This window comes from Bemisia tabaci, chromosome 1 (assembly GCF_918797505.1).
Source record: "Bemisia tabaci chromosome 1, PGI_BMITA_v3".
Classification (NCBI taxonomy): domain Eukaryota; kingdom Metazoa; phylum Arthropoda; class Insecta; order Hemiptera; family Aleyrodidae; genus Bemisia; species Bemisia tabaci.
In genome coordinates, this window is record NC_092793.1 from 41,301,569 (window position 1) to 41,329,301 (window position 27,733).

The 27,733-nt window shown below is 38.7% G+C and overlaps 1 protein-coding gene across 12 annotated transcripts in view; it reads left to right on the plus strand.

Annotated features, from left to right (window-relative positions):
- The window catches only part of LOC109037059 (ATP-dependent RNA helicase p62), a 120,084-nt gene that overhangs the window by 2,857 nt on the left and 89,494 nt on the right, over positions 1 to 27,733 (plus strand). For 8 of the 12 annotated variants that reach the window (XM_072301077.1, XM_072301095.1, XM_019051551.2 and 5 more), the window contains exon 3: positions 8,574 to 8,759. In XM_072301077.1, the coding sequence (XP_072157178.1) occupies positions 8,574 to 8,759 (186 nt within the window). Of the gene's footprint in view, positions 1 to 8,573; positions 8,760 to 10,197; positions 10,322 to 24,876; positions 25,141 to 26,860; positions 26,935 to 27,733 lie in introns of those variants that run through there. The other 4 variants (XM_019051553.2, XM_072301087.1, XM_072301084.1 and 1 more) reach the window with 4 other exon arrangements.

Consider the following 27,733-nt stretch of genomic DNA (forward strand, 5'->3'; position numbering starts at 1 on the left):
TATACCTATTGGAGGGAATGAAACATTGAAATTGAGTGGTTTCAGAAATTCTGGAAAATGAAGTTGAAAATCTCAAGTCTTCAAATATTATTTTTGTCAAACTGTTGATCTTTCCTTTGTTTTTAGTGCTCGTAACAAGCAACTTGCTTCTTAATAGTCTTTTGTCTGTGAAAACCGTATGTTCTGTAAGGTATTTAATAGCATATGCTGCATAGAGGCTCTCCTTCTCTGATGTATTTCTGTTCTCCACCAATCTTATCCTTCCTTTACAACCTTGTTCTCTATCTCTCTCTAAAATCTTATGCATCTTGTGCTGTACTTCTCTCTTTCTTGCAAATCCAACACCCTGCTTCTCTTAGGTTTAGCTCCTGCAAGCAGCCTTCCCTCTCCGCAGTGGGAGGCTGCACTTTTCATTTCTGCCTCATTCTGCAATCCTCATTTTGCTACTCTGCTATTCACTGCTGCGTTAGTCCCTGCCTATCGCTTGCTAGGCCCAATATCTTGGTGATGGCCGAGATACGAGCAAAGACTCTTGAGGCCAAGCACCGTTAAATTGTTTTAAACTCTACATGGCTTTATATTATCAAATGGTCTACAAATCCACATCTCGGAGAAGGCGTTGATAGTTCACTCTGAACCGCTGAACAAGTTTTGGCTCATTTCAGTTTCCCTCTCCTTGTTCTCGTCATAAGACACTTTCATTTTGCTGATTATCTTTTTTTAGTAATTATATTTGGGAGCGACAAATATACCTAGTCCTTTCTCCGATCAGAATGAAACACCTTCAACTCCTAGTTTTTCTGTTAAATCAGTTCCAAGTTTTGTCCACCTTTGCTCAGAGCAACTTTGGAGACTCTCCAATGGAGAGAGAGAATGACCACTGAGTCTTATGGAGAAAATGAGGACCCTTAGTGTGAGGAAAAATGGCAGCAACACTGGGTGGGAGCACATGAGAAAGGATTGTTGCCAACCTCTGACATTCCTCAATTGGTTCGCCTCATGGATATATAGAAACCTCTAGGATTATAAAAAATAAGAACGCTGCTCCAGGCCATTTAATTTTTGTGCGCGTTTTTTGTATGATCATGCGGTTTTAATTGTTTTACCAATTTCAAGGAGCTTGTGCATCCTCAGCGGGAACAGTATATTCTCCATAAAAAGTGCATCAACGCAGCGGTAGTTGTAGTGTGGCATAGTTGTTAATTACTTACCAATTTTTTAATTTAATCAAGATTTAAAGATAAGTAGGTAGTTTGTCCAAAAACTTTTTTCCATTGACCCATTGTGTGACTGGGTATTCATTAAAAATGTTTGGTTCTGACCCATTATGCAACAAACTGTTTGTCTAAAAACATCTCTCACGGCGCGTCTCTCCCTACCCGACCCAAAACTTTCAAAGCTTGCCATTTTGAAACGACTGGACCAGTTTTGCTCTAATGAGCCAGTTCGGCTGAATTTTTTTATTACATATTATGAAAGTCCTTGGTGAAATGAGTATACAGAATTTTTCTCAGATTTTTTTGAGCCCTCTGGCTCTGAGAAATCTTACTTCAAAAACGCCAAAAATTGAAGGTCTCTGAAACGCTGTTTGAATCGCGCGGGCTGAGAGCTGACGTCACACTTTAGGTGGTGACCACCCTTGGTTTATTCCGAGTTAGTCCGAACAATATGGCTGCTGCCCGGTTTGTTTATTTAGCGAAAGTTTCTAGCTGTATATTGGGATTTAGTGGTAAAATTTGACGAGAAATTTGTTGAAACATTTGGTTTCGTCACAAATTAACTCTTTCTCGATGAAACAAGGCGTTAAAGTTCGCGAAATTTAGTCACCGGGCGACCGCGAGTGAGCATCGGCTATCGGAAACGACGGGCTCGTAAACAACCGAAGATTGATAACAGGAAGGATCCAAACAACTCGGAATCTTTTAATTTTCTCTACCTTTAAACCATTTCTGACTTCTACAAAGCATCTGACAATCAGTTTTATCGTATTTTACAACCTGGAGCTAGAGTCTATCGGCTCATTGTGATGTGTATTCAGAGCATTCTGAAACAGAAAGTCAGTTCTCACAAGTTCACACCCAGACATTCTTTTCTTGGATCATTCGCTTTTCATTTTCGCCTCAAATCAAGTGTTTTGTAGTTTCCTTATCTGAAGTATGCGGTTTTGAATTCATACAAGAGTTTGAAGTTCACCTTTTTTTAGCATTAAAGCCTGTTGAGCCCTCAAACTTTACCGATATGATTACCTACAGTTCAAGGTTCCTCTGGTCCGTACCAAGTGATTACACATCAAAGATGTGTCTTATGGTTCTTCAAATTAACAGTTCAGAAGTAAATTAGAGACTACAGTAACTTAATCCACTCCTGTCCTTTCCTTCAGTGTTTGTTCGTGTCTGTTCTTTATGCGTTACCACTCTAGTGCATACACCGGTAATGTAGGTTAGTTAGGTATTATCGCATATTTTCTACTAGCAGTACCTTCTCTTAAGCGTTGTAATTTAGCAAAGAAATTCCACCAGTTGCAGAAAATTGTGTGCGTAATGAATAAGTGAATATGAATACCTCCTTTTGGTGACTCAAAGTTTCTCAGATCCGTCTCAAGGAAGTTTTGCATATAGGTGCATGATCAGTTTTGCCAGATGAAATTACTGCTCTTGCAGCTTCAAATTTATACTTTGATCTCTGATTCACTAATAAATGACACTTTATGGTGTCATTTATATTTAATCAGTTCAAAGCTAATTCGACAATGAATCATCAAAGGTCCGATGGAGGAAGGAATTTTCCGGTGAGTGCCACGGCTGAATCAACATTCCAACTAGACTTGCGAAGGTATCAACCAGGAAATGATCATCTGTCTCGAAGTGAAATTTTTTTCATTGCATCATACAGTTTAACAGGTAAGATAATTATAATTACTGAGGTACTATCAGGTTAAATACACGAGTTTAGTGTAACATTTAGATTAAGTATGTTTAACTTTGTGGATAATGATTAATGAAAAAGCGAGGAAAAGTAGTGGCATGGCTAATCTGAGAAAGTACTTACCTACATTCACTAAGTTTTAGTCTGATTGCTTCTCTTGATGTCCCAATGGAAAAATTATTCGACAAAATTTCTGAAATGTGTGCGATATTTATATCTTCTACGTGCAGAATATTTTGTGAATATGTAGAGCAGTAAGTCGACTTGTTTTCCATTTAAAATCTAAACTTAAAGTAGAAGTTTTGAACACCGTAGTCAATACGTAATTGAGTCACTGGATGCAAAAAGGCCCTTTCTCGGTTGCAGTGTTTGAGAGACACCTCTAATATTTCATTCTTTGAAAGGAAAGTGAATGCATCAAGTGAACAAGTTGACTCTCAATCAGAAATACCAAGAATAGTAGCCTATTTTTCATGCTGTACTCCTCTTCAAGTATATGACTGCAGATGAGCAGATTTAGAAATTTTTAATGCACACCGAACCTAAGAAATGAAAGAGCCTTAATATAATTACCACTTACCATATAGGTATCACTTCCTCATGAATCTGTTTGGGTTGATACCTTCGCAAGTCTAGTTGGAATGTTGATTCAGCCGTGGCACTCACCGGAAAATTCCTTCCTCCATCGGACCTTTGATGATTCATTGTCGAATTAGCTTTGAACTGATTAAATATAAATGACACCATAAAGTGTCATTTATTAGTGAATCAGAGATCAAAGTATAAATTTGAAGCTGCAAGAGCAGTAATTTCATCTGGCAAAACTGATCATGCACCTATATGCAAAACTTCCTTGAGACGGATCTGAGAAACTTTGAGTCACCAAAAGGAGGTATTCATATTCACTTATTCATTACGCACACAATTTTCTGCAACTGGTGGAATTTCTTTGCTAAATTACAACGCTTAAGAGAAGGTACTGCTAGTAGAAAATATGCGATAATACCTAACTAACCTACATTACCGGTGTATGCACTAGAGTGGTAACGCATAAAGAACAGACACGAACAAACACTGAAGGAAAGGACAGGAGTGGATTAAGTTACTGTAGTCTCTAATTTACTTCTGAACTGTTAATTTGAAGAACCATAAGACACATCTTTGATGTGTAATCACTTGGTACGGACCAGAGGAACCTTGAACTGTAGGTAATCATATCGGTAAAGTTTGAGGGCTCAACAGGCTTTAATGCTAAAAAAAGGTGAACTTCAAACTCTTGTATGAATTCAAAACCGCATACTTCAGATAAGGAAACTACAAAACACTTGATTTGAGGCGAAAATGAAAAGCGAATGATCCAAGAAAAGAATGTCTGGGTGTGAACTTGTGAGAACTGACTTTCTGTTTCAGAATGCTCTGAATACACATCACAATGAGCCGATAGACTCTAGCTCCAGGTTGTAAAATACGATAAAACTGATTGTCAGATGCTTTGTAGAAGTCAGAAATGGTTTAAAGGTAGAAAAAATTAAAAGATTCCGAGTTGTTTGGATCCTTCCTGTTATCAATCTTCGGTTGTTTACGAGCCCGTCGTTTCCGATAGCCGATGCTCACTCGCGGTCGCCCGGTGACTAAATTTCGCGAACTTTAACGCCTTGTTTCATCGAGAAAGAGTTAATTTGTGACGAAACCAAATGTTTCAACAAATTTCTCGTCAAATTTTACCACTAAATCCCAATATACAGCTAGAAACTTTCGCTAAATAAACAAACCGGGCAGCAGCCATATTGTTCGGACTAACTCGGAATAAACCAAGGGTGGTCACCTAAAGTGTGACGTCACAAATCGGCGTTCGCGCCACGGCCCGGATTCAAATAACGTTTTTGAGGGGCACGATTTTAAAATCGCATTTTCTCCCCTTAGCAATTTTTTTCAAAACTTTTTATTGTGCTCATCGTTTTTCTGGTGAAATTTTACATACAAAGCAATAGCTTTTAAGCCAATCCCTCACCAGCCGAACTGCCTCATTCAATACTAGTCTAGTGCAGATTAGAGTACCTGTATAGCGAGAGTATGGACAGATGTGAAACTCCGAAAATCCATCAAGCCTTCACCGATGCTTCTGCGAATAAAGTTAGGGCCCAGAAATGCAGCCAACCTATGAATTTCCATTATCCAGAACGATTTACTAATACTATTGTTACGAACTGTCGTTTATTAAGCACGTGTTTGACTCAGTTTTTGCATAAATTTACTCAATTTCGCGGAAGAACGCTCATTTCTGTACATTCTTTGCCATCATGGTTAGAATTGGAATCTGCAGACTGGCAGTGAAATTTTGTGCGTTAGAAGTTGGTTAGAAGGGTGGCTGCACTTTTGGGCCCTAAGCCCTCCATGAAGCGATCTGTCCATACTCTCGCTATACAGGTACTCTAGTGCAGATTCAGATGTCACTCACTTATCTCCCCGGATATGGGGAGGGGGGGGGAGGAGTGGAGATATTTTTGAGATGTGTCACTTCTGTCAGGTATTGCTTGTAAAAATGCCATAAAGATACACAGAAAGTTCGATTTTAAAAACTCATCAGCGTCAGGAGGCCAACAGGAACGTCATGTAAGAAGTATTGAAATTCAGAGCGGACATAACATTTATTCGTTGCTCCCCTGGTAGCAATGGCTCTTTTAAAAAAGAGTTCTAATAAGTGTCAAAAAAATGTAAAAAACTCGTAAATTTTAAATAAAAAACGTCTTAAAACACTCGTTTTAAGATACTCTTTTCTGGAAATCTTTTAATTTAAGAAATAGTGCTATTTCAATTAAAAGAAAACGTAAAATTTACGTTAAAATCAACGAATTATATCCTCAATTTTATGGGCTGCAACTTTTCCTTTTATTTTTTTCTGATCACGACTTTTTTTCCTCGTTTTTGCCCGCAATAAGTTTATAAAAAAAATAAAATTGATAATGTACTTAAAATTTTTCTTCGATTTTAAGTATGTTAAAAAAGCCCCAAAAAGGGTTTCCTGATAAGGATATTTCAAGAGGTTTTTTTCGTAATTTTCAAGCGATTTTGAATATAAATTTTAAGTTCTCTTAAGTAAAATTTTCGAGATCTTTACAACTTTTCTCATCAGTCACTGCTACTAGGGTCATGCGTACTCCTTTTAACCAGGGTTTAGATTCATTGTGCTTTAATGTCCGATCAGAGTTGAAAATTTCATTTTGAATCAAATTCACTAGGTAAGCTCCAAAATCCTGTTTAGGTAATATCATTGAAAGTTTAACTTTGCCAAGAAGTGGCCACCATATAGAAGAAAAACCCTAGCGTATCATTGCTGTAACCTTGCCGTGGAAATGAGATAAGACTACCGGAAATGTTACCGCGGCAACGTTTCCGGCAATCCTGGATGCTTACACGTCGGCAGCGTTGCCGTAACGATACGGCACGAGATCGGAAACCTGACGGTAAGGTATTGGCAACCTTGCCGTTCGAGCAACCATTTCCTCGGCAACGTTGCCGACCCCTTTCCTAAGAATTGTCTCCGCATGAGTGCCACGATAAAGTTGAGGTAACCTTACCGCGTTCGTTACTTTCTGCGGCAACACTTCCGCAACGTTGTCGGAGATCCCTTATGAAACTGTCCCATGGGGTTTTTGAAAATGAATCCCCACCAGAAATTGGCCCGGGGTTTTTCCCCATGGGGAAAGTTGAATTCCCCATGGGAGGTTACTATCCCATGGGGACTTTGTACCCCGTGGGCCATTATTGATCCCATGGGGGAAAACCCCGGGCCAATTTCCGGGGGGGGGGGGGGTATATTAATTTATTTTTAACAATTTCTAAAACCGCGAAAAATAAGGTCCACGAGACTTTTGTAGGCACAGTTTTCGTTATTTACGTGTAGAATTTTTTTTGCCTACGTCGGGAATTGGACCTGGGTCCTACCTAACCGAAGACGAGAATCGTACCTACTGAGCTATGGCGAGAACTTGAACGAGGAAACGAAAAACCCGCATTTCAGCGTCCAATTGAACGGGCAGTCAGGATATCTCGACCAATTTACATAGATTTGTTCGATTTTTATTTTAATGCATTATTTTAAGTCATTTTATTTTTTCACTTCATTATATTATTTTACGTCATTTTTTTATTTTATTTTGTTGTTTTAGATTGATTTTCTTTAGACTTTAGGTATTTTGTTTCTTTAACTTATTTTATTTAATTAATTAATTAATTTATTTTTTAAATTTATTTTACTTATTTAATGTATTTTATTTATTTGCTTTATTTTATTTATCGTATTTCTTTACCTTATTTTATTATTTACTTCATTTTATTTTTGTAGGTAGGTGCTTCGTTTTATTTTTTTCATTCAACAGGGATAAAAGTAGGTAATTGTTCCTCCAATTTTGTCATATTCAGCATTTCCTTACTCTCTCTGAAATAAGAAAAATTATGAAGGCCTATGATCAAAAAGTTTAGCTTACAAAGGAGGGAAAATGGATAAAATCCCTAGTCAAATTCTAAACACACATTATTCCTTTAATATGCAGTATACGCACGGAATTCGTCACCGCAACTCCCCCCCCCCCCCCCCCCCCCGACCCCAGAAAGTCTGTCCGGTGAGTTTTTAAGAGCTGTTCCGCGAGAAACTGCCAGTTAGGTTTCCAGCAGACCCTTAGAAATTTCTTAAGCTCTCTATTCAACTCTCTTAGTTGCCCTATGAGCCTTGGTCGTCACATCATCAGTTCCCACGGGGTCCCCTATGGTCCCCATTGATCTTCATACGGTCTCCAATCTCTCCATCCATCCCCATGAGGTTCCCGTCGTTCCCCATGAGGATGTTCCATACATTAGTTGCCCTTTGCCCCTGGCGCGTCAAGGTTGCCGTAATGTTGGTTATAAAAGGGTTTTGAGAAACTTTGTCGCAGTAAGCCTTGTTTAGAGAAACAGTTCGGAAGGAACTCCGCATTAACTTTACCGTAACCTTTTGACGGAAAGGCTTACCGGTGGATCGTTGCGGAAACCTTTTTCCAGAAAGGCAGCCGCGAGCATTTAGCCGGTAACGTTGCGTCGACGTTTCCGTAGGATGTTCCATCTATTGGTTGTCCTTTGCCCCTGGCGCGTCTAGGTTGCCGTAACGTTAGGTGACAAAGGTTTAACGGAAACACTGTCATGGAACGCTTACGTCAACGTTACATTGGAAATGCTTGTAACAAGGTGTTAATGGTAAGGCTTCCATAACCCTACGACGGAAAGGATTGCTAATTTAATTTTGCGGAAAGGTTACGGTAACGTTTCCCTAAAAGGTCTTTAGCAATTACTTCTGCGTCAATGTTAAGGAAACCATTTTGTAAGCTTGTCGCGGAATGGCGGGTCTTCCACACATTCTACAAGAACGCTTCGGAAAGGTTTCGTCAACCTATTTGTGGCAACGCTATCGCGGATGATGTGCGGCAAGGTTCATGACAACGTTGCCGTAAGGCTGGGTTCTATATATGTAGATGTCTGATGTGTTTTTTACGTAAAACATTCTGACTTTAGATCTGGAGGTGATGATTTAAAATTCTGCAACAGTGAAATGGATTCAGTGGTTGAACTTTTTCAAACATATGATATGCGATCTATTCTTTATTGCTTTGTCACAGGCAAAATCTAAAAAAGAAGTCAAGAAAACATAAACAGTTAGGAGGTGTTTTGAAACGTGCAAAATCTCCAAAAAAGAAAACCAAATACATTCCAGGTCAATTTCTCAAGGACGTAAATTGGAGCTCTGTAAACCTCTTTAATATCCAAAAGGACTTTTTCAAGCCTTCAAACAGCACCAAGGCCAGGTTAGTATTTAAACGTTTGCATCTTTCAGTTAATTGTTCAATATTTCTTTGCAGCTTTGTTGAAACTGATCAGTCATTATCAGGTAATATTAACAGGCATACTTAGTCCTCGTTTGGGATGCAAAAAGTTTTAAAACTCTTGACTTTTTTTTTTTCATGGCGCGGCAATTTTACCTTCATGAAGCTATTAATTATTATTTTAACTAGCACTGCCTTGCAACCTTTTATTTGCCTTTTGTTTCCTGTAATCCATGGATCACGAGATCAGGCATTTTTTGCACCCCTGGTTCATAATTTGCCAAGCTTACGTCACTATTAATCAGAGTTGGTAGGTGGTATTTTGAATTTTCAACCATCAATTTTCCACCACAGAATCATTTTTGTTATTTTTCTTTAATGTCTGGGCCACAGACAGACGTCCATCATTTGTCCTAAGCAAAAAAGTGGCATGCTGTTGGAAATGAGTGATTGAACATTGCATTATCGGCTATTCTGCAAAATGATCCTTGCTGTCTCTTCATTTCCCAAAACGTTAAAGTCATTAATTTCTGTGAAAGGACAGAAATTAAACCTTTTTTAAGTGTTGTATCAAAGGCAGAAACACCATACATTAGGTAATAAAAGCGTAAGTTACTTTTTTGCTTTTTCCAAGGAGGAGCCTTAGTGACCCTTCTTGGAAAAAAAAAATTGCTGATTCAACAATTCAATTGCTAAAAACAGTGAGTGCAATGTTTCAACGCAGATTTTACAACAAAAAAATGCTCCTTTAACCACCCCCGTGGTTAAATTAGTTTACAATGTGGTTAAAGTAGCAGTTTTTGGTTGTAAAATCTGCGTTGAAACATTGCACTCACTGTTTTTAGCAATTGAATTGTTGAATCAGCAATTTTTTTTCCCCGTGTTCATCTCAAATATCCGGGTTTTCCCCAAATAGGTCTATTCACCTATTTTTTTTTAATTTGTTTTCTAATAGTGTGCATCATTCTCAGCTTAATGAATTTTTCCCTGAATTTTTTGACCCCCCAAACACCTCAAAAAAGCTCCTTAAAATTAAAACATTTTTGGTGGGAAAATTTAAAACTACGAATAGAGGGAGAGTATAGCCGTTGTGTGACGTCACAACTGGTACTCTACGTTCGTTTATTTCACGAATACATGAATTTCTCCATAAAAACTTAAGGCAAATTTTCAAAAGGAATTCTCAGACTGTTAGTGGCATTACATTTTCTTGCGATAATAAGCTCTTCATACTCGCTAGTTGATAAGAACATCCCCAGAAACGTAAAAATCGCATCAAATGATTTAATTATTTCCGATGTATCAAAGCATATCACGAAAGTGAGGTTATCCTTACCATCTTATCTGAGATATACATGAGTCCTTTTTTCATGGTGAAACCCTCATAGTTATGATTTAATTATAGTTTCCTTATTGCCAGAGACTGTCTGCTGCGCCAGCTGACTAGCTGAGGGATCAATGTAATCTCATTTGCATATTTTTACTCGTTTCCATCTGTCTGCTCATAAGTAAACAAGTCGAGAAGACGATAAATTTTATATCAGGTAAGATTCTCCGCCAACTGAGCAACAGCTGAAAACTGTTGGTCCTTGGTCACCGGCCTGGTTGAGGTGTTACCTCCTCCGTTTAATCCAGTGCCTGTTTGGATGAATTCTTGGTATTTTGATAATTAACTAATTATGCAAAGAGTATATACAAAACTATACAGTTATGATATCAAGGGCGAATATTGAAGTCAGCTTTCATTGTTGGATTTTTTTTTTTTTTGTTTATTATTATTATTTCTTTTTGTATTTACACATAAAGAATTAAGTACTAAGTCCATTTTTAGACCTTACGGGTCTTTACAAATTTTTTCTTAAATTTATTACAATAGAATTTTTTTTATTTATTTATTTGCACAAAATATTTAACATTGTACAAGATTACATTTAGACATAATAAATGTCTTTGAAATGCTTTATCTTAACTTACAAGGGGAACTTCCCAAGCTGCCGCCTCCGATCGGGCTGAAAAAATTCGTACGAACTCTTTGAATGAATTTATTTGACCCGTATTTTTTTGTTTTTTCCAATGCCCCCCAGAAACACCCCAAAAAAATTCCGGAAAGTTTTGCTTTGAGCGCTTGAGTCTATATACGCAGTACAGCAGCAACTACTTACTATTAAGTGGTGGCTCTGCGGTAGCGCGCTCGCCCAGTGATCCGTTGGGCCCGGGTTCGATTCCCGGGCGCCGCGCCTAATTTTTACGACCGAATTTTATATTCTCACACATTTTCACATCGATTCCCATTTGATACATTAGAACTTAAAACATCAATTAATTTACAACCATCAACGATCAATAACTTCTTCAATTTGAAGTGTAGATTTTTTTCGGGAGGGGGGAGGGGTCACGCGCGCGATAGTCTCGCCAATCACTGTACTTTCACATTAGCAGACGACCCGCTCCGCCCCCTCACATCGACATATTTCTCCCGATCACCCGTATGAGTCATGATTTTTCCCATCATTATCCAGAAAATGATAATGAAAAATTGTAGCATTTTTAATTTGAATGCTCGAAGTAATTTTTCATTATCATTTTCTGGATAATGATGGGAAAAATCATGACGCATACGGGTGATCGGGAGAAATATGTTGATGTGTGTGGGCGGAGCGGGTCGTCTGCTAATGTGAAAGTACAGTGATTGGCGAGAATAATATCGCGCGCGTGACCCCTCCCCCCCTCCAAAAAAAATCTATACTTCAAATTGAAGAAGTTATTGATCGTTGATGGTTGTAAATTAATTGATGTTTTAAGTTCTAATGTATCAAATGGGAATCGATGTGAAAATGTGTGAGAATATAAAATTCGGTCGTAAAAATTAGGCGCGGCGCCCGGGAATCAAACCCGGGCCCAGTGTATCACTGGGCAACTGCGCTACTGCAGAGCCACCACTAGACGGAACGTGAGTACTGCTATACTGCGTATATAGACTCAAGCGCTCAAAGCAAAACTTTCCGGAATTTTTTTGGGGTGTTTCTGGGGGGCATTGGAAAAAACAAAAAAAAACGGGTCAAATAAATTCATTCAAAGAGTTCGTACGAATTTTTTCAGCCCGATCGGAGGCGGCAGCTTGGGAAGTTCCCCTTGTTAGCTTATCTTTAACTAGCTATTGATTAAGGTTAAACTTAAAGTGTACTGCCTAAAACTAACTGGAGTGTAAAATAGCACATAATTATTTTGAAATAAAAATGTCTTTTCATTTTAACTGGATTACGACGGGCTGACCCGTCCAAAAACCAAGTGTCTCCTGACAAGTCCTGAGAGCAATAGGAGGCGCTCAAAGATTTTAATTATTATGGTAATAATTTTGAAAAACCGTGGATTCCAAGGTCATGTGTTTTCCTGCGTTTTAATCTCCTTACGCCGTCATCCTTGAACAGCAGTGCAAGCGCTTCTGGATTCGGATGGTTGTGTAAACGATTTTCGTAGGAGATATACATTTTTGTAATGTAATCCTCTACAGAGTCAATGTCGAGATCCGCTCTCATATCCGCATTTCTCTCGTACCATTGTGCTTTAGCGATATTTCTGAGGATTTTCATTTGGATTATTTCTATCTGGTTGTTTTGGCTGCACAACCCCACAATTGGCAGCCAATTAGGTACAATAGAATAGCAGGGTGTCTACCAGTCCGGAAAGTCCGGAAAAAGTACGCATTTTTGAAGGTCGGTCCGTAAGTACCTTTAAAGTACGTAAATCTCGCGGAAGGTCCGTAATTTTTCGCGCTTTGCGCTGCGCGTTCAGTTCGATCGCCTGATAGTTAAGCAACCCTCTGTGGGTTGTCCGTCAGGCGTATTAGTGCAACGTCAGCCCGTAAAAGCGCGGTTGTTGTAGAGGAGCGGAATAAGGCATTTCCCTAGATTTGACGGAAACAGTCGAAAAGGCCACGGGAATAGCCGAAGTAAAGCGCGCGGCAGTGCCAAAATCGAAGAATTGCGATACATATCGAAAAGGTACTTAAAAAGTGCCTAATTTTTCCCCAAGGCGAGGTACTTAAATTTTTCCTTAAGTACCTAAAAAGTACTGAAAAAGTACTTATTTTATTTTTTTGGACCTCAGTAGACAACCTGAATAGGGGTAAACACCGCTTTATAGATAGGGGTACTTAAGAGGAGAGATGATGGTGGATGGATGAAGATGGAGTGAAAGTACAAATCTTGTAGTCGAACCTCTAATGTACAAAAATCCAGTCCCGTTTGCAACTTTCTGAAAAAAGTTGGAGAGTGGTATCAATCTCTTCGTTATGATGTCTAGAATCAGTATTTGGATGGTGATAACCTTGAAAATCGTGCAGGAAGCGCCCAAAGCCCAAAAACAAAATTGCGGCCGCTCGGTAGCCCTTATTTTTGAAAATTCCGTATTATGGCATGTGAAGTATCGATTCCTATGTTTTTTGGGTCGTAAAATCCGAATATGATGTTTAAAATACCTTCCGATCAAAAAAAAAATGTCGCAAATCCAACATGGCGGCTGAAAATACCCACCCGGCGCGAAAATCGCTTAGTTCTCATTTGGCCGTCTAGTCAGGCGGCCAATGATTGTATTGTGTGGTCCCAGGTTTCAAAACAGAGTTACAACTCACCGTGCGGCCCATAAAAAAAAACCCAAAATCCAATATGGCGGCCAAAATGGCCGCCAATCGAAACCGGTTTTTTTGGTATCGGCGTATGGCGTCGAGTGGGGTATCGTTTCTCATGTATTTTGGGTCGCACATTACGAATATGAAGTCAAAAATTACTCTTGACCAATATTGAAGCTCGTAAATTCAACATGGCGGCCAAAATGGCAGGCATGGATAGAATAAAAGCAATTATATACAGCGGTAGTCCTGATTTAATACATTTGTGGGGCCTCTTATACCAAATTTAAAGTTAAGATCTATCTGATCAAATGTGTACGCTTTTGCGATCCATTTTGACACTATAAATGGCTGCTACAATGGGTCACTAAACCATGAACGAATTTTGACTTGCGAATATAGTTTTCTGAAGGAAAATGACGCATAGAACACGATGCGACCATTAAAAACGCGAACAAGTAACTCAACCGAGAAATGCGCAGTTCAAATCTTTAACTTATACGCAAATTTAAAACGCCCCGGTTTCGCGCCGCACCGAATGATGTCATCCGGCACCAATCAGAAGCGGGCACGGGTTTCCACGACGTCAGTCAAATGTCCATCTACTTTTCGTACATGAGAACAATACTTAAGTCGAAATTGTATCTTTTGACTTCAAAACTCGAATCTCATTCATATGTTAGCTGTAATAAACAAACAACAATTCCACATTGAAATACGTTTTATTTTAACAAACATCAGGGGATAATGAGTGAAGATTGCTATATGACTACCGCAGTACATCAACACCGTCAGTTTCCCGCCATTCGGGTGCGTTTGAAATGTCTTGCAGTTTTTCGATTTTTCAAAAGCGGTTTTCTCCGCGATTTCGGCTTCATTAAAATGCGGAAAAATCACCACGTTATCTACTCACATAGTACTCTCAGGAAATTCAATAAAATAAACTAGGTTTAGTGACCCATAGCCGATCTTAAATGATAAAATAACTACGTAAAATAAGGATAGGTATCGAGTTAAGTAGTCAAACCATGCATCCTCGGAACGGCTATCAAATTTTAGGGTGTGCTTACCTTTGCAAAGTGTTTTATCGGAGTATTCTGGAGAATTTGTCCTCAAAGTCTAAAAATCGGCCGCGAATGAAAATTAAAAAAAAAGTTCAAGTAATTCGCAAAACTGGACCTGACCAGCGAGTAAGACTGAACACAGTTAGAAGATTTAATGTGTTTTTGGGTAAAGAAATAATACGAAAAATAGATTATCATGTTTTTCAATGTATTTCTTTCGATGGTTACAATTTTTTTTTTTCAATTCAAAAGTTGTGTTACATAGATTTTTCCTCATATTACCCAAAGTCATCAAAACAAAATTCGTAATCATTGAAGTAAATACATTGAAAAACATGATAAATCTGTTTTGCTTGTAATTTCTTTGTCCAAACACACATTAAATCTTCTAACAGTGTTCAGTCTTACTCGCTGGTCAGGTCCAGTTCTGCGAGTTACTTGAACTTTTATTTTTATTTTAATTCGCGGCCGATTTTCAGACTTTGAAGACATAAACTCTCCAGGATACTCCGATAAAACGCTTCGCAAAGGTAAGAACATCCAAATTTTTTTTGATGACTTTGGGTAATACGAGGAATAATCTATGTAACACAATTTTTGAATTGAAAAAAAAAAAAAAAAAAAGAATTCGTGATCATCAAAGGAAATGTAAAACATGAAAACATGGTAATTGAAAAACATGATAAATCTATTTCGCTTATTATTTCTTTGCCCAAACACACAGTAAATCTTCCAACAGTGCGAGTTACTTGAACTTTTATTTTTATTTTTATTCGCGGCCGATTTTCAGACTTTGAAGACAAATTCTTAAGGATACTCCGATAAAACACTCCTCAAAGGTAGGTACACCCTAAAATTTGATAGCCGTCCCGAGGATGCATGGTTTGACTACCTACCTCGATATCCACATTTTACGTAGTTATTTTATCATTTAAGATTGGCTATTGTAGCAGCCATTTATAGTGTGAAAATGTGTTAGTTATAGTGTCAAAATAGATGGCAAAAGCATATACATGTGATCAGATAGATCTTAACTTTAAAGAGCCTCGTCAGAAAGGGGTTTTTTTTAGCCCCTTTATGGATACCCGAGTTGATCAACCGGACAAGGCTCAAATATAAGCTTATGGTGCGGCAAACTTCCATGAAAAGTTTCAACTTGAAGTGACACCTCGTTTAAGCTGTACAGCGTTTCCAATTGTTCATTTATATGCTCTGTAATTGTTGAAGCATATGCTATGCTAAATGGTCTCCGTGGCGACCACTTTTTCTCTTCATCTTAACCTAATATATATGAAAAAGGAAGTCCTGCTTGTATGATTCTTCCAGTCATAATTTATCCTTAAAAAGGTATTATTAATAAAAATGTGTTGATTTATCTATAATATTGTTGACCTTTTTTCTGAGCTCAACAAAGTGGTGACCCCGACGTGATTCTTTTCTCAAAATCTAGAAAAGAACTAATTATACTGTTGTGTGAAGTTATGAGTCTATCTCTGGTTATGGCTTTTGCTGATATCAGAGACTCAGTTGTTGGTTATGGCTTTTGCTAATACCATGGATTTTGAACGGTTATGGCTTTTGCTGATACTGGATGGATCGTTTTAAAGGTTATGGCTTTTGCTGATACCTCGGATCCTTTGAGGATTTCACAGTGTTGATATCCTCTAGACTGGCCAGTCAAAACTTTTGTTGTACGGCTTTTGCTGACACAACTAATGGCTGCACTGCATGCCTTTTCTTTTGTTGTATGGCTTTTGCTGACACAACTAATGGCTGCACTGCATGCCTTTTCTTTTGTTGTATGGCTTTTGCTGACACAACTAATGGCTGCACTGCATGCCTTTTCTTCTGTTGTATGGCTTTTGCTGACACAACTATTGGCTGCATTGCATGCCATATATTGCTCGAATGAAGCAGAAACCTCAAAAAAAGAAGCTACAGAGGAGTTGAAAATGCGAAAGGAAAACATGGAATATCAACTGCCCAGAATTGTGAACTCTATGGAAACAACTTCCGAAACAAGCTCACCTGAGATAAGTAAAATAAAAGCCCAGTATACCAGTTGTACCAACTTGATTTTTAAATATTTAAAAGTAACAGGTGCATTTAAAGCACCTAGAGAGAAATTTGTTGAATCCTAAGGAGATAAATTCCTGACTCAACGATAACTCTGCATTGGGTTATAATGTGGCCTGACAAATTTTTGTATCATTTTCAATTTGCTCATGAAAAGAAGAGAGAATGCAGGTACGTGGCTTGGGTTGCAATGTGTCGATTTTTCTGCCATTTGGACCTATGGTACAGGGTCGATTATTAAGGTGTTCGCTGAGAGCACCCTGTTTGTCGATCCTTTTCCATGGGTTTGAGTTTCATAACGATCGATGTATCGCGGGGCACGCCACGCAATGGAAGAATGAGCATAATGGAGAAATGAAACAAGTTTAACATACATGGATTTGTATGTAACTTATCATTGTCACGGATTAATTATCATGAACTTTGATGTATTAACACAAATGGTTAAAATAATGTAAAAAACCAAATTAAAAGATCTTCTAAAGATTAGATCTTCCAAACTTTACTGGGGGATATAAGAGTGGCAGAGCCTTCTCTGTTCCTAGAGAAACAGAGCGCTTCGACAGTATTCAAAATTAAATGAATTTGATACGGTGCATTTCATTATTATATTATTATTGTTATATTGTCTTATCAGTGTTGACCTATGGCTCAGCGAACGGTTTGTGCCCAGAAAACGGTTTTCAGAACCGTGCGCCCAATAACAGTTTCCTTGGACTGTCCCAATAACAGTTTAGATTTTCAGACTGCCAACATAACGTTAGTATAACGTTGAATCGGGTTGGCGACTTGATTTTTAGCTAAGTGAAAGTTATATCATATGTTTTCATTGCATTGTTGCCAAAGTCGCAACACAAAAAGCAAGTTTAACATTTATGACTTTAACTTACTGCTGTACAATTTATTACTCTCTTACTAACTTATTACTGTTGTGGGTTAATTATTATTCATTTGATTTATAATTTGGTGCGGAAGGTGATTTATGATTTGGTGAAATGTATGATGTAAAGAATAGAGATGAAAGGTTTGGGGAATTCGAAGACATTTCAGACTCATTTTAAGAAATATTTAAACGAAGACATTTAAAGAAATATTTAAAGATTAAATGTAAAGCTGAAAGACTTTGGAAGACTAATAAATACGTCGTTTCAAAAAAATCGTTTTACGTTGACGATTTTTTGGGGGGAGCGGATACGGTAGAAGAAGCAAGACAAGTTAAGAAAGAAGTTGAGGCAGTCACAGGACGGTAGAAGAAGCAAGACAAGTTAAGAAAGAAGTTGAGGCAGTCACATCCTCAAATAATTTCCTTTTGAGAAAATGGGCGTCTATTGACTCTGGGCTGGTGAAATGAGGAGATGAAAGAGAAGTGTTGACAAATGAGTCTGAGTTCAGTGGTTTACATAATAAGAATGCAAATCTTTATTGATCGAATGTTGAAAAATGATGAATGTTCGAATTGAGTAAAGTTCAAAAAGTATTAAACATCCCGTATTGGCGATTAGCAGTAATGAAAGCGATTCTTACACATAGTCTGAATTTCTAGCTGTGGAGATAAGTGACATCTGATAACTAAACCGAGCCTATCCATATCCTCTGCTGTCCCGTCTGTCATATATTCTCCTGTCCATCTTGTGTTGTCCTGCATATCCTACATCCTATGAATGAAATCCTGTATGAAACCCTGACTGAATGTTCATCGCCTACTCTACGGTATTCTAACCGCCACCACTCTCCGTTGATGTACAAATTAACAGGAATATGAGAGACGACGATGAAAAGAAACGCAAAAGAAGAAAATAATAAAAAAAAAGAAGAAGGCATTCAAGTTTATTTTCCTGTATCTCTAAACCGTTTAGAATAACGAGCAACAACTTTGTTTCGCCAGGAATGATTATTCAAGAAGAATAAATAATCATCACCTGTGATCGCTTAGGTGCCCAAATCAAATGATTAGAGTATAATTCAAATAAATGCTGCTCTCTTTGAGCGATTCTTCCTGCACTCTAGAACACAAACATTTAAAGTAAAAAAAAAAATCATTATGGAAGAAAACAACATTTTGGCTGAGGCACTTGATGACGTCATTCTTCAAAGTACCAACTTGTTCGAAAGAGCCCAAATGGCGGAAGCAGCTCTTGACTGAGTTGGAGATAATATTAACAGCGTACAAGATACATGTCGACCGTAAAAGACATCGTAGGTTCGTTGGTTATATGGAACAGAAGCAAGCTTTCCTCAACTTCAAACAATCTCTTGCTAAACGTGAGACAGAACAAGATCCGAGAAAGAATAATGAAGCATGAAGTCTAAAAGGAACAACTGATCATGAATCCACCCAAATTCTACAAAGAACTGACAAATCTTAACAATCAAAAACCACGCGAAAACGCGACGGCCTCTGTGCAAAGCTACTTTACAGAATGCAACTCACATATACCTAACTAGTTGGTGAGCAATGTAACCAAAGCAATCGAAACAATGAATGACAATCAAGGAAAACTTCGGAGAAGGCGACAACAATCATTCAGTCAATGCTTATCCGAATCGAACAAATCAGAAATCTATCATTCATGCACTGTACTCTTTTTTACCTTGCCTAGGTTTTTATCCAATGGTTTCTCATATGGTTAAGGTTTTTAATGAGGCAATGCTTCCTGATGATAATGAAGTTCATAAAGAGAAAATGATCCCGAAGTCCAATTCAAAGTCTCATTTTACTTGAAGTATTGAGAAGAATACAACAAATAATGCGTTCCAAATTCATTGGATTTAAATGTCAACATGACATCTGGAATTTGTCTACTTTTTAATGGAATTTCAATTTGACCCTAAAGAACTTCATCGCGTAACGGCAGCGCTTCTGACTCCTCTCGAAAATGCCTGCAAGTTCCTGCAGACAAGAAGAATCACTACGGCGTTTACCCTAGCGTCGTGGCTTCAAGATCACAGCCAAGTGAAAAGTACACATAAGTATACACATAATTACGAAGAAATAATATATTTGGCCCTGTTAAAAATGTCCCATGTGCAATATCCAAAAAAATTCCCACGGGGGCACATGGTATTTTGGGACGCGAATTACTCCGGGGTGCACATGGGAATGGAGTCTCCCCATGGGGGCCCATGGGAATGGGGTCTCCCCATGGGGGCCCATGGGAACGGGGCCTCCCCATGGGGGCCCAAGGGAACGAGGTCTCCCCATGGGAGCACATGGGAATGACGTCCCATGGGGGCACATGATATTCAGGCCTGTGAAAAACCACGGTTCCCCGTAGAGAGAACAAATCTGATGGGGAATCATGAGAGGTGCGATTCCCACTGAGGCCAATTTACGATGTGCCCCTATGGACATTTGGACGTACTTCTGCCAAACAAAACTAAGTGCATTATGACGTGAGCTCTGTTATGCATAAAGTCTTATGAGTCTCAGGGCTTATGTCTTAATGCACATAGTTCCTTTTGGCAGAAATACGTCAAATTTTTTTATAAGTTTAAAATGAAAGGAATTATTGAAATGTCTATGAAATTTATTAAAAAAGTACAATCTTCTGTGAATTTGCATGCAAAAGGAAAATATAATGGGCATGACTCACCAAATTCAACTGATCCTTCATCAAAAATAAAACCTGAAGAAAAACACCAAAGATGCTATTCATGATACTTTGAACACAGCACTTTCACTTTCATTTATTTTCTCCTTTAGATTAGAGCAATGAATATTAAAGGTAACTAATCGAACTTCACACCACTTCAAATTTCTTAAGAAATTTTCGGTCACACATAAAATTTTAGGAAAACTATGGGTACTACGTTTATTTTCTCTGAACACACTGCAATTAACTTCTTTTGATGATGTTGTTTTGAGGCGATTCGTGGTGAATTTCTCAAAACCAGATGATTTTTAGTTGCTGCTAATTTCCTATTGGATGACTGCTCAGATGAGAAACTGACAGCCATGTCATAGAACAGTAGCCGCTTTCTTAATCCAGAATGCAAGATATCCAGAAAGAAGGCGCAAGCTGGAGTGCAGAAAGCCCTTCAAAACCCTGAAAAACAAACAAATAAACAGCATTATACAAGGCATTTGAATGGTCATTTGGTGTTAGTTGGATGAGGTTGTTACCGTTCAGCTATACGACTCTATTTATACTTGATATGCAAATTTGACCCATTGAAAAAAAAAAAGACCTAGATCTTAGGCTGATCAATTTAGAATGAAAATTGCAATTTTCTCAAAAACTATAAATCAGTGTAACTTCTCAATTATTATGATACCTACCTGAGATTTAATCTTAAAATTAAATTTTAAAAGAACTCTCTTGAAACTGAGGATTTTACTTTTTGCTCTGCCTAATGTAAAAAACAGGTTCAGAGGAACACATACCAAAACCGAGTTGCCAACAATTTATTTTCAAATATTCTCAGCAAATTTTAAACTGAGGAAAAGTAGGCATCTGAAATCAGGTTTGGATTATCTTCTTTTTTCCCCTCGGATCCAACACAAAGATTGAATTTCTTAATCATTCAGTTCCCAAAATGTAGGTTAGTGCAAAGTTACGTGATTTTTCTCATTTATTGCACTTCTGAAAAAAACAAATATACTATTCTGCACTCCAGTTTGTTTGTGAAATAATGACCCAGCATAGAGTAAGTAAGAATGGAACCTGAGAGACTATATACTGATTCGCTCTGAAGGCTTGGATTCATTCATATCTTGGTCCCTACAAACAGTTCAATGAAAAAATGCTCCTCCAAGGTGAAATTTGGTCATGTTTAAGTTCTACAGCAATCTATATTGCCTAGGTGCTCGTAAATAATCAAGGAACGAAGAGCCGGAAGCACCGCTCACAGGCACAACATTTCTATTAAATCTCCACTGGAAATTCTAACATGCAAAGCCACAATTGTAGGAAAAGTACAATGGGTCAGTTGTTAATGTCACGGAACAGATTATTTTAGTTGTAGGTCCTTTACGCTTATAGTGCTATGTCAAACGAGTGAGATATTCAAGATTCAAGAGGTACCGTTTCATGTTCACTGAGAGGATTGGAAGAGGTCATGTGTTTGGATAACCTTATGAGAAGACATCAAGGCAGTTTAGGTACAAAAATAATGGAAATAGGGGACATAATATCACTCCCATGACAGATAGGCGTAATTTTGTATTGTACTAGCTGCATGAGCTATAATGTCCACATAACTTGGCTCGTATAGGGCTCATGTGAAAATTGAGGTGCAACCAAAGAATGAATAAGCGATAATATGTTTTAGTAGCAAGTAATACATCCAAATTCAACACTGAGTTTCAAGGCCACTAATTGTTTGCATCGCCTGTAACCTAATTTTTTCATAGGTGCTACACTCCGCAACAGAGAATCGTAGCTCTTGTTCGTCCAAAATGGCAGAGTGTTTTTCACAACAGCAGTGGCTGAGTTAAGTTGCACACTAAGGCAGGTGGTCAGAGAAGATCAAGTCATTCTCGACATTTAGAGATGTGGCATGAGCTCGGCCCAACTGACTGAGTGGGAGATAGGTCAGATCGGGACGAACGTCTGAACTTGGGCACTGTTGTCTCATGAGAGGAACGGGGACTGACAACTTGTGAGACGAAAGTATTTCATGGTTTCCAGTGAGTCATTAATGGTTCCTACCCTCTCCATGTTTTCCAGAACAATTTCTCTTTTCATAATGATGAGGTAAAACTAGGTACAATGTGACAGAGTGAGTGAGGCTGGAGGGAGGAAAATCTCAGTTCATTTAGATCATTAATTTTGGGAAAGGTCTGTTGATCTACATTATCTGAACGATATACTAACAAACTTTAAGTACTTACATTAATTTTTAAGACTGCATATGATGAGAGAGAGAGACTGGAATGATCGGCACGCAAATCTTTCTCCGCTAACGTCGTAACGGCTCAACGGCTCTCGGGCTCTAGTGATGGCGATTCTTGGATCGATCTTCCAAAAGATCGATTCTCCGAGACCAAAAGATCGAGAAGATCGAATCGATTCTTTCACGACGATTTTTTGCGTGGATCGATTCATTTCACCTGGAATTGGATCGAAAGAATCGGTTCCTAATATTCCTAACTTTTGAGTATATTTTCTCCCGGAACTTAACGACTTGATTGAAAATGAAGAAGATTCTATACAAACATATTTCCTGAGAGGTTATCGCACATAATCCTGCTCGATTGCCTTTCTTTGCGTCCCGATCTTCTCCGATTCTTTTCAGCTCTTTTTGCCTAGTCACAAAAGATCGGACGGAACGGATCGGCAAGGGATCGATCTTTTGTCACGTGACGATTCGTGTGGATCGGATCGGGAAGATCGATCGGATCGGATCGGATCGGATCGTCATATCATGGTTCCATCGGAGAAAAATGAAAGTACTAGATACGATCGATTTCAATCAAAAATCTCCACACACTGATTACTATTCTGTGATCTACTGTTATCAGACAAATTCTTTATATTTATCCATTATTCGTTTGTTTACAAACTCGATCCACGATGCACTAAAAGATCGTCACGTGACGATCTTGAATCGATTCAGAATCGTCACATGACAAATTTAAGCATGTATTATTGGCTCATTTTGAAATTTCAGATCGGCGGGAAAGATCGGATCGTTGGATCGATCTTTTGAAAGATCGATTCTTTTGACCCGATCTTTGAATCGGATCGATTCTCCCTATACGATTCAGATCGATCCAGGAGAATCGATTCTCAGTCAAAAAATCGCCATCACTATCGGGCTCTATCTTCCCAAGGCGGATCAAGGTAGATGGCGGATAAAGAATGGGTCGCATTTCGATTTTGGCTGCCATCTTGAAGCGTTGTGACGTCAGGAGGGTACGGGTTTTGCCGTGCAATCCGAGGTTGAGTCGGCCCCCCCGGCCTCGGCCAGCCCATGTACCCGATATCGTGTGACGTCCAGAGGGTACGAAATGCGACCACCATTCTTTATCCGCCTTGCTATCTTCCATCAGAACTCGTGACGTGATAACAATTTGTAAACAAATCAAATCACTATTTTTCAGCACTCACTAGACCACTGGCAGCTTTTACGGAGGAAATAAGATAATGAGAAAGAAAGGGTTCTGTGTATCACCATGGACCAAGAGCTTGGAAAAGTGAAGGAAATCAGCTCATTTCCTTGACAAAAGCCAAGGAACGTTTTTACTTGGGAATTACATAGGTAGTAAAATTATTGCAATTCCACTGAGAGTTGTGTATGTTGCCTAGCTCATATTTGAAGGGGCCCAATTTATTGAAACACATTGCAATAAAATTAAAATAAGTAATTGCAATTTTCTATTTTGCATTGCGTATTGCCTATCTTTCTGACACATTAGAGCCCATTTTATTGATTGTTAAAATCGGCATAAATCGACTAAATTGTGTAAAAATTGCAATTTGATGGTAAAAAAATTACCATTTTATTAAAATGGCATTGCAATTTAATTTCAATATTTTCGTTGCACTGTGCTACTTGGGATGAAGGTCATTTCAATAAATAATTATACATTTTTCGCAAGTAAAATGATTTTTTCCATTAACCTCAACAGCACCGACTGGCAAACTTTAACTTCGTTTTTCTCAAGCTCTCAACTTAATTTTATTGTGATCGCTATACCTTATTAAAATAAGTGGCTCTCAAAGGGTAGTATAATTTTTTAAGTTTTCTCGGGTGTTCTTTGTACCAAGTGATGCAGAATTAACTGTTAAGCTTTGACCTTTCGTGGGCACCGACACTTTCCCGCGGGCAACCCGGTCTTGCTCACGGACGCCCAAGTTCTCTCCACGGGAACCACAGTCCTCCCCACGGGCACCACGGTCCATCCCCATGGGCACCCCGGTCCTCCTCATGGGCACCCCGGTCCTCCTCATGGGCACCCCGGTCCTCCCCATGGGCACCCCGATCCTCCCCATGGGCACCCCGGTCCTGCCCATGGGCACCCAGGTCCTGCCCATGGGGACCCATGAGCCCCCATGGGTCCCCATGAAATTCACATGGGCCCCCATGAAATTCTCATGGGCCCCTATGAAATTTTCATGCGGACACATGGGACATTTTTAACAGGGGGAACTATGTGTCGTTCCTACTTTTGAGGATACCTCAAAGGGGGGAGTGTGTTGAAGCATATGCTATGCTAAATGGTCTCCGTGGCGACCACTTTTTCTCTTTATCTTAACCTAATATATATGAAAAAGGAAGTCCTGCTTGTATGATTCTTCCAGTCATAATTTATCCTTAAAAAGGTATTATTAATAAAAATGTGTTGATTTATCTATAATATTGTTGACCTTTTTTCTGAGCTCAACAGTAATCAAGGAATTCTGGATCATCGTGGTTCAACAGACTAGTATACCCGAGTTGGTCAACGAGTCAAAGCTCAAATGAAAGCTTATGGTAAGGCAAACTTCCACGCAAAGTTTCAACTTGAAGTGACCCTTGCCGCCGCGCTATATGCCGTTGCCAATTATTCATCTTTATGCGCTACAATCAAGAAATTCTGGATCATCATGGTTCAACAGACTATAGTACACCCGAGTTGGTCAACGGGACAAGGCTCAAATATAAGCTTATGGTAAGGCAAACTTCCACGCAAAGTTTCTAATTGAAGTGACACCGAGTTTAAGCTGTAATGCGTTGCCAATTTTTCATTTATATGCGCTAGAATCAAGGAATTCTGGATAATCCCGGTTCAACAAACTAGTACACCCGAGTTGGTCAACGAGACGAGGCTCAAATGAAACCTTATGGTAAGGCAAACTTCCACGCAAAGTTTCAACTTGCAGTGACCCCTCGTTTAGGCTGTACAGCGTTCCTAATATGTCATTGTGTAACATTTGATTTTTTTTTTTGTAACATTGGCTTAAAAATTCGTCTTTTCCTTTCAAAATCAATCCTAAAGTATTGTATGGTAATATTTTACCCATACTGTATGATGACGGCACCTTAAAGTGCGATTTTCGCGCGAAAAGCTCAAAAATATAGGCGTCTCATCGTAAAATAAATGTACACAATTTGGCAACGTTGCTCTAAAAATTCCATTTTTGCCTTTAACGGTAATCGTGTACTATGCCATGGTGATACTCAGTCATCAGAATGGGAGAAATGCCTTGGAAATTACTTTTTCTGAGCATTCACTTGAGAAAATCTTTAATTTTTGTAAGAAATTAAAATAAATTTGGCAACATTGCTTTTGGAATTCAATTTTCCCCGTAAGCAGCTATCATTTACTATCTTATGGTAATGTTTATCCCATACTCGTTATAGTAAGAGCTCATGATGGAACGTTTTCCGCCAAAAGTCTCGAAAATACCCTCATTTTACGTTAAACTAAAATTGGAAACACTGCTTCGAAAAGTTAGCGATGCGGCCTTCAATTGCGTTTCCATACGATCTCAGGGTAGTATTCAGCTTGTAGACCGATGCACTAGTATGTTTAATTATGATGCACTGGACTATTAGTCCAGAAATCCTTGATTAAAGCACATAAAAGTGATAAATTGGTAACGCTGTACAGCCTAAACGAGGTGTCACTTCAAATTGAAACTTTGAGTGGAAGCTTGCTTTACCCTAAGCTTTCATTTGAGCCTTGTCCCGTCGACCCAAAAAAGCGGCTAAACTTGGCGAGGCTATAGAGGCTTGGCGTCTAAGAGGCCCCACAAATGTATTAAATCAGGACTACCGCTGTATATAATTGCTTATTATTATATCCATGCCTGCCATTTTAGCCGCCATGTTGAATTTACGAGCTTCAATATTGGTCAAGAGTAATTTTTGACTTCATATTCGTAATGTGCGACCCAAAATACATGAGAAACGACACCCCACTCGACGCCATACGCCGATACCAAAAAAACAGGTTTCGATTGGCGGTCATTTTTGCCGCCATATTGGATTTTCGGGTTTTTTCATGGGCCGCACAGTGAGTTGTAATTCTGTTTTGAAACCTGAGACCACACAATACAATCATTGGCCGCCTTACTAGACGGCCAAATGAGAACTCAGCGATTTTCGCGCCGGGTGGGTATTTTCAGCCGCCATGTTGGATTTGCGACATTTTTTTGATCGGAAGGTATTTTAAGCATCATATTCGAATTTTACGACCCAAAAAACATAGGAATCGATACCTCTCATGCCATAATACGGAATTTTCAAAAATAAGGGCTACCGAGCGGCCGCAATTTTGTTTTTGGGCTTTGGGCGCTTCCTGCACGATTTTCAAGGTTATCACCATCCAAATACTGATTCTAGACATCATAACGAAGAGATTGATACCACTCTCCAACTTTTTTCAGAAAGTTGCAAACGGGACTGGATTTTTGTACATTAGAGGTTCGACTACAAGTTTCAATGAAAGGAAGCTGTCGCAGTAAGTGGGGCACAGATCAGAATACCTTACTCATACATCATTTATACTGAAATACTGGGGTAATAAGTCATCATTAAGAGTCAAATAATGGATGAAAACTTAGCTTTACACAATATATCCAATAATTAGATGCATTGATTTATTTTAACAAAAACTTGTAAATAACTTTAACTTGACCAGCGGAAATTCCCAAAGGGGGACGTAACCTCACATTCGGGACTTTCCGTGTATTAAGTTTGAATGTGGTGCTAGTTTAAAACATCCGTTAATGCAGTTGTAAAGTAGAGGATATGAAGAACTGACAACTGCAAGAAAATTTGGTAAAATAAGCTATAAATTGACCGAAACTCGTTTTAGAAAGACGACTTCAGATTTCTAATGGGGAAACACAGGTGCATCGACACGGCGGGAAATAAGCCTACCAGGTGTGACGTAGCCGAAGAACGAACGAGAGACCTCCGTTGAAATTTTGAACTTTATTTAGCTTTTGCAGCTTTAATATCAAACTTAGAGTGTTTTTAACCACACCAATCGTTTTCTCGTGAAAAATTACGTTTGGTACGCTCGTTCCTCTTCAAATTCCTAAGTGCAACGGACACATTTTGACCTAGCTATTTTTCCGTGTTTTTCCAAAATTTGGGCTTAGGAAGTTGTGGTTATTCTATCCTCCATTATAGTTGGCCCCCATCAAATGTAATCCCTATTTTCAGGGGTAATACGGTAGCATGTGAGGTGTTCAAATATGGTGGACTTTTTGGTTTAGGGCCACACATGAAAGGGGGTTCAAGGAAAAACCCCT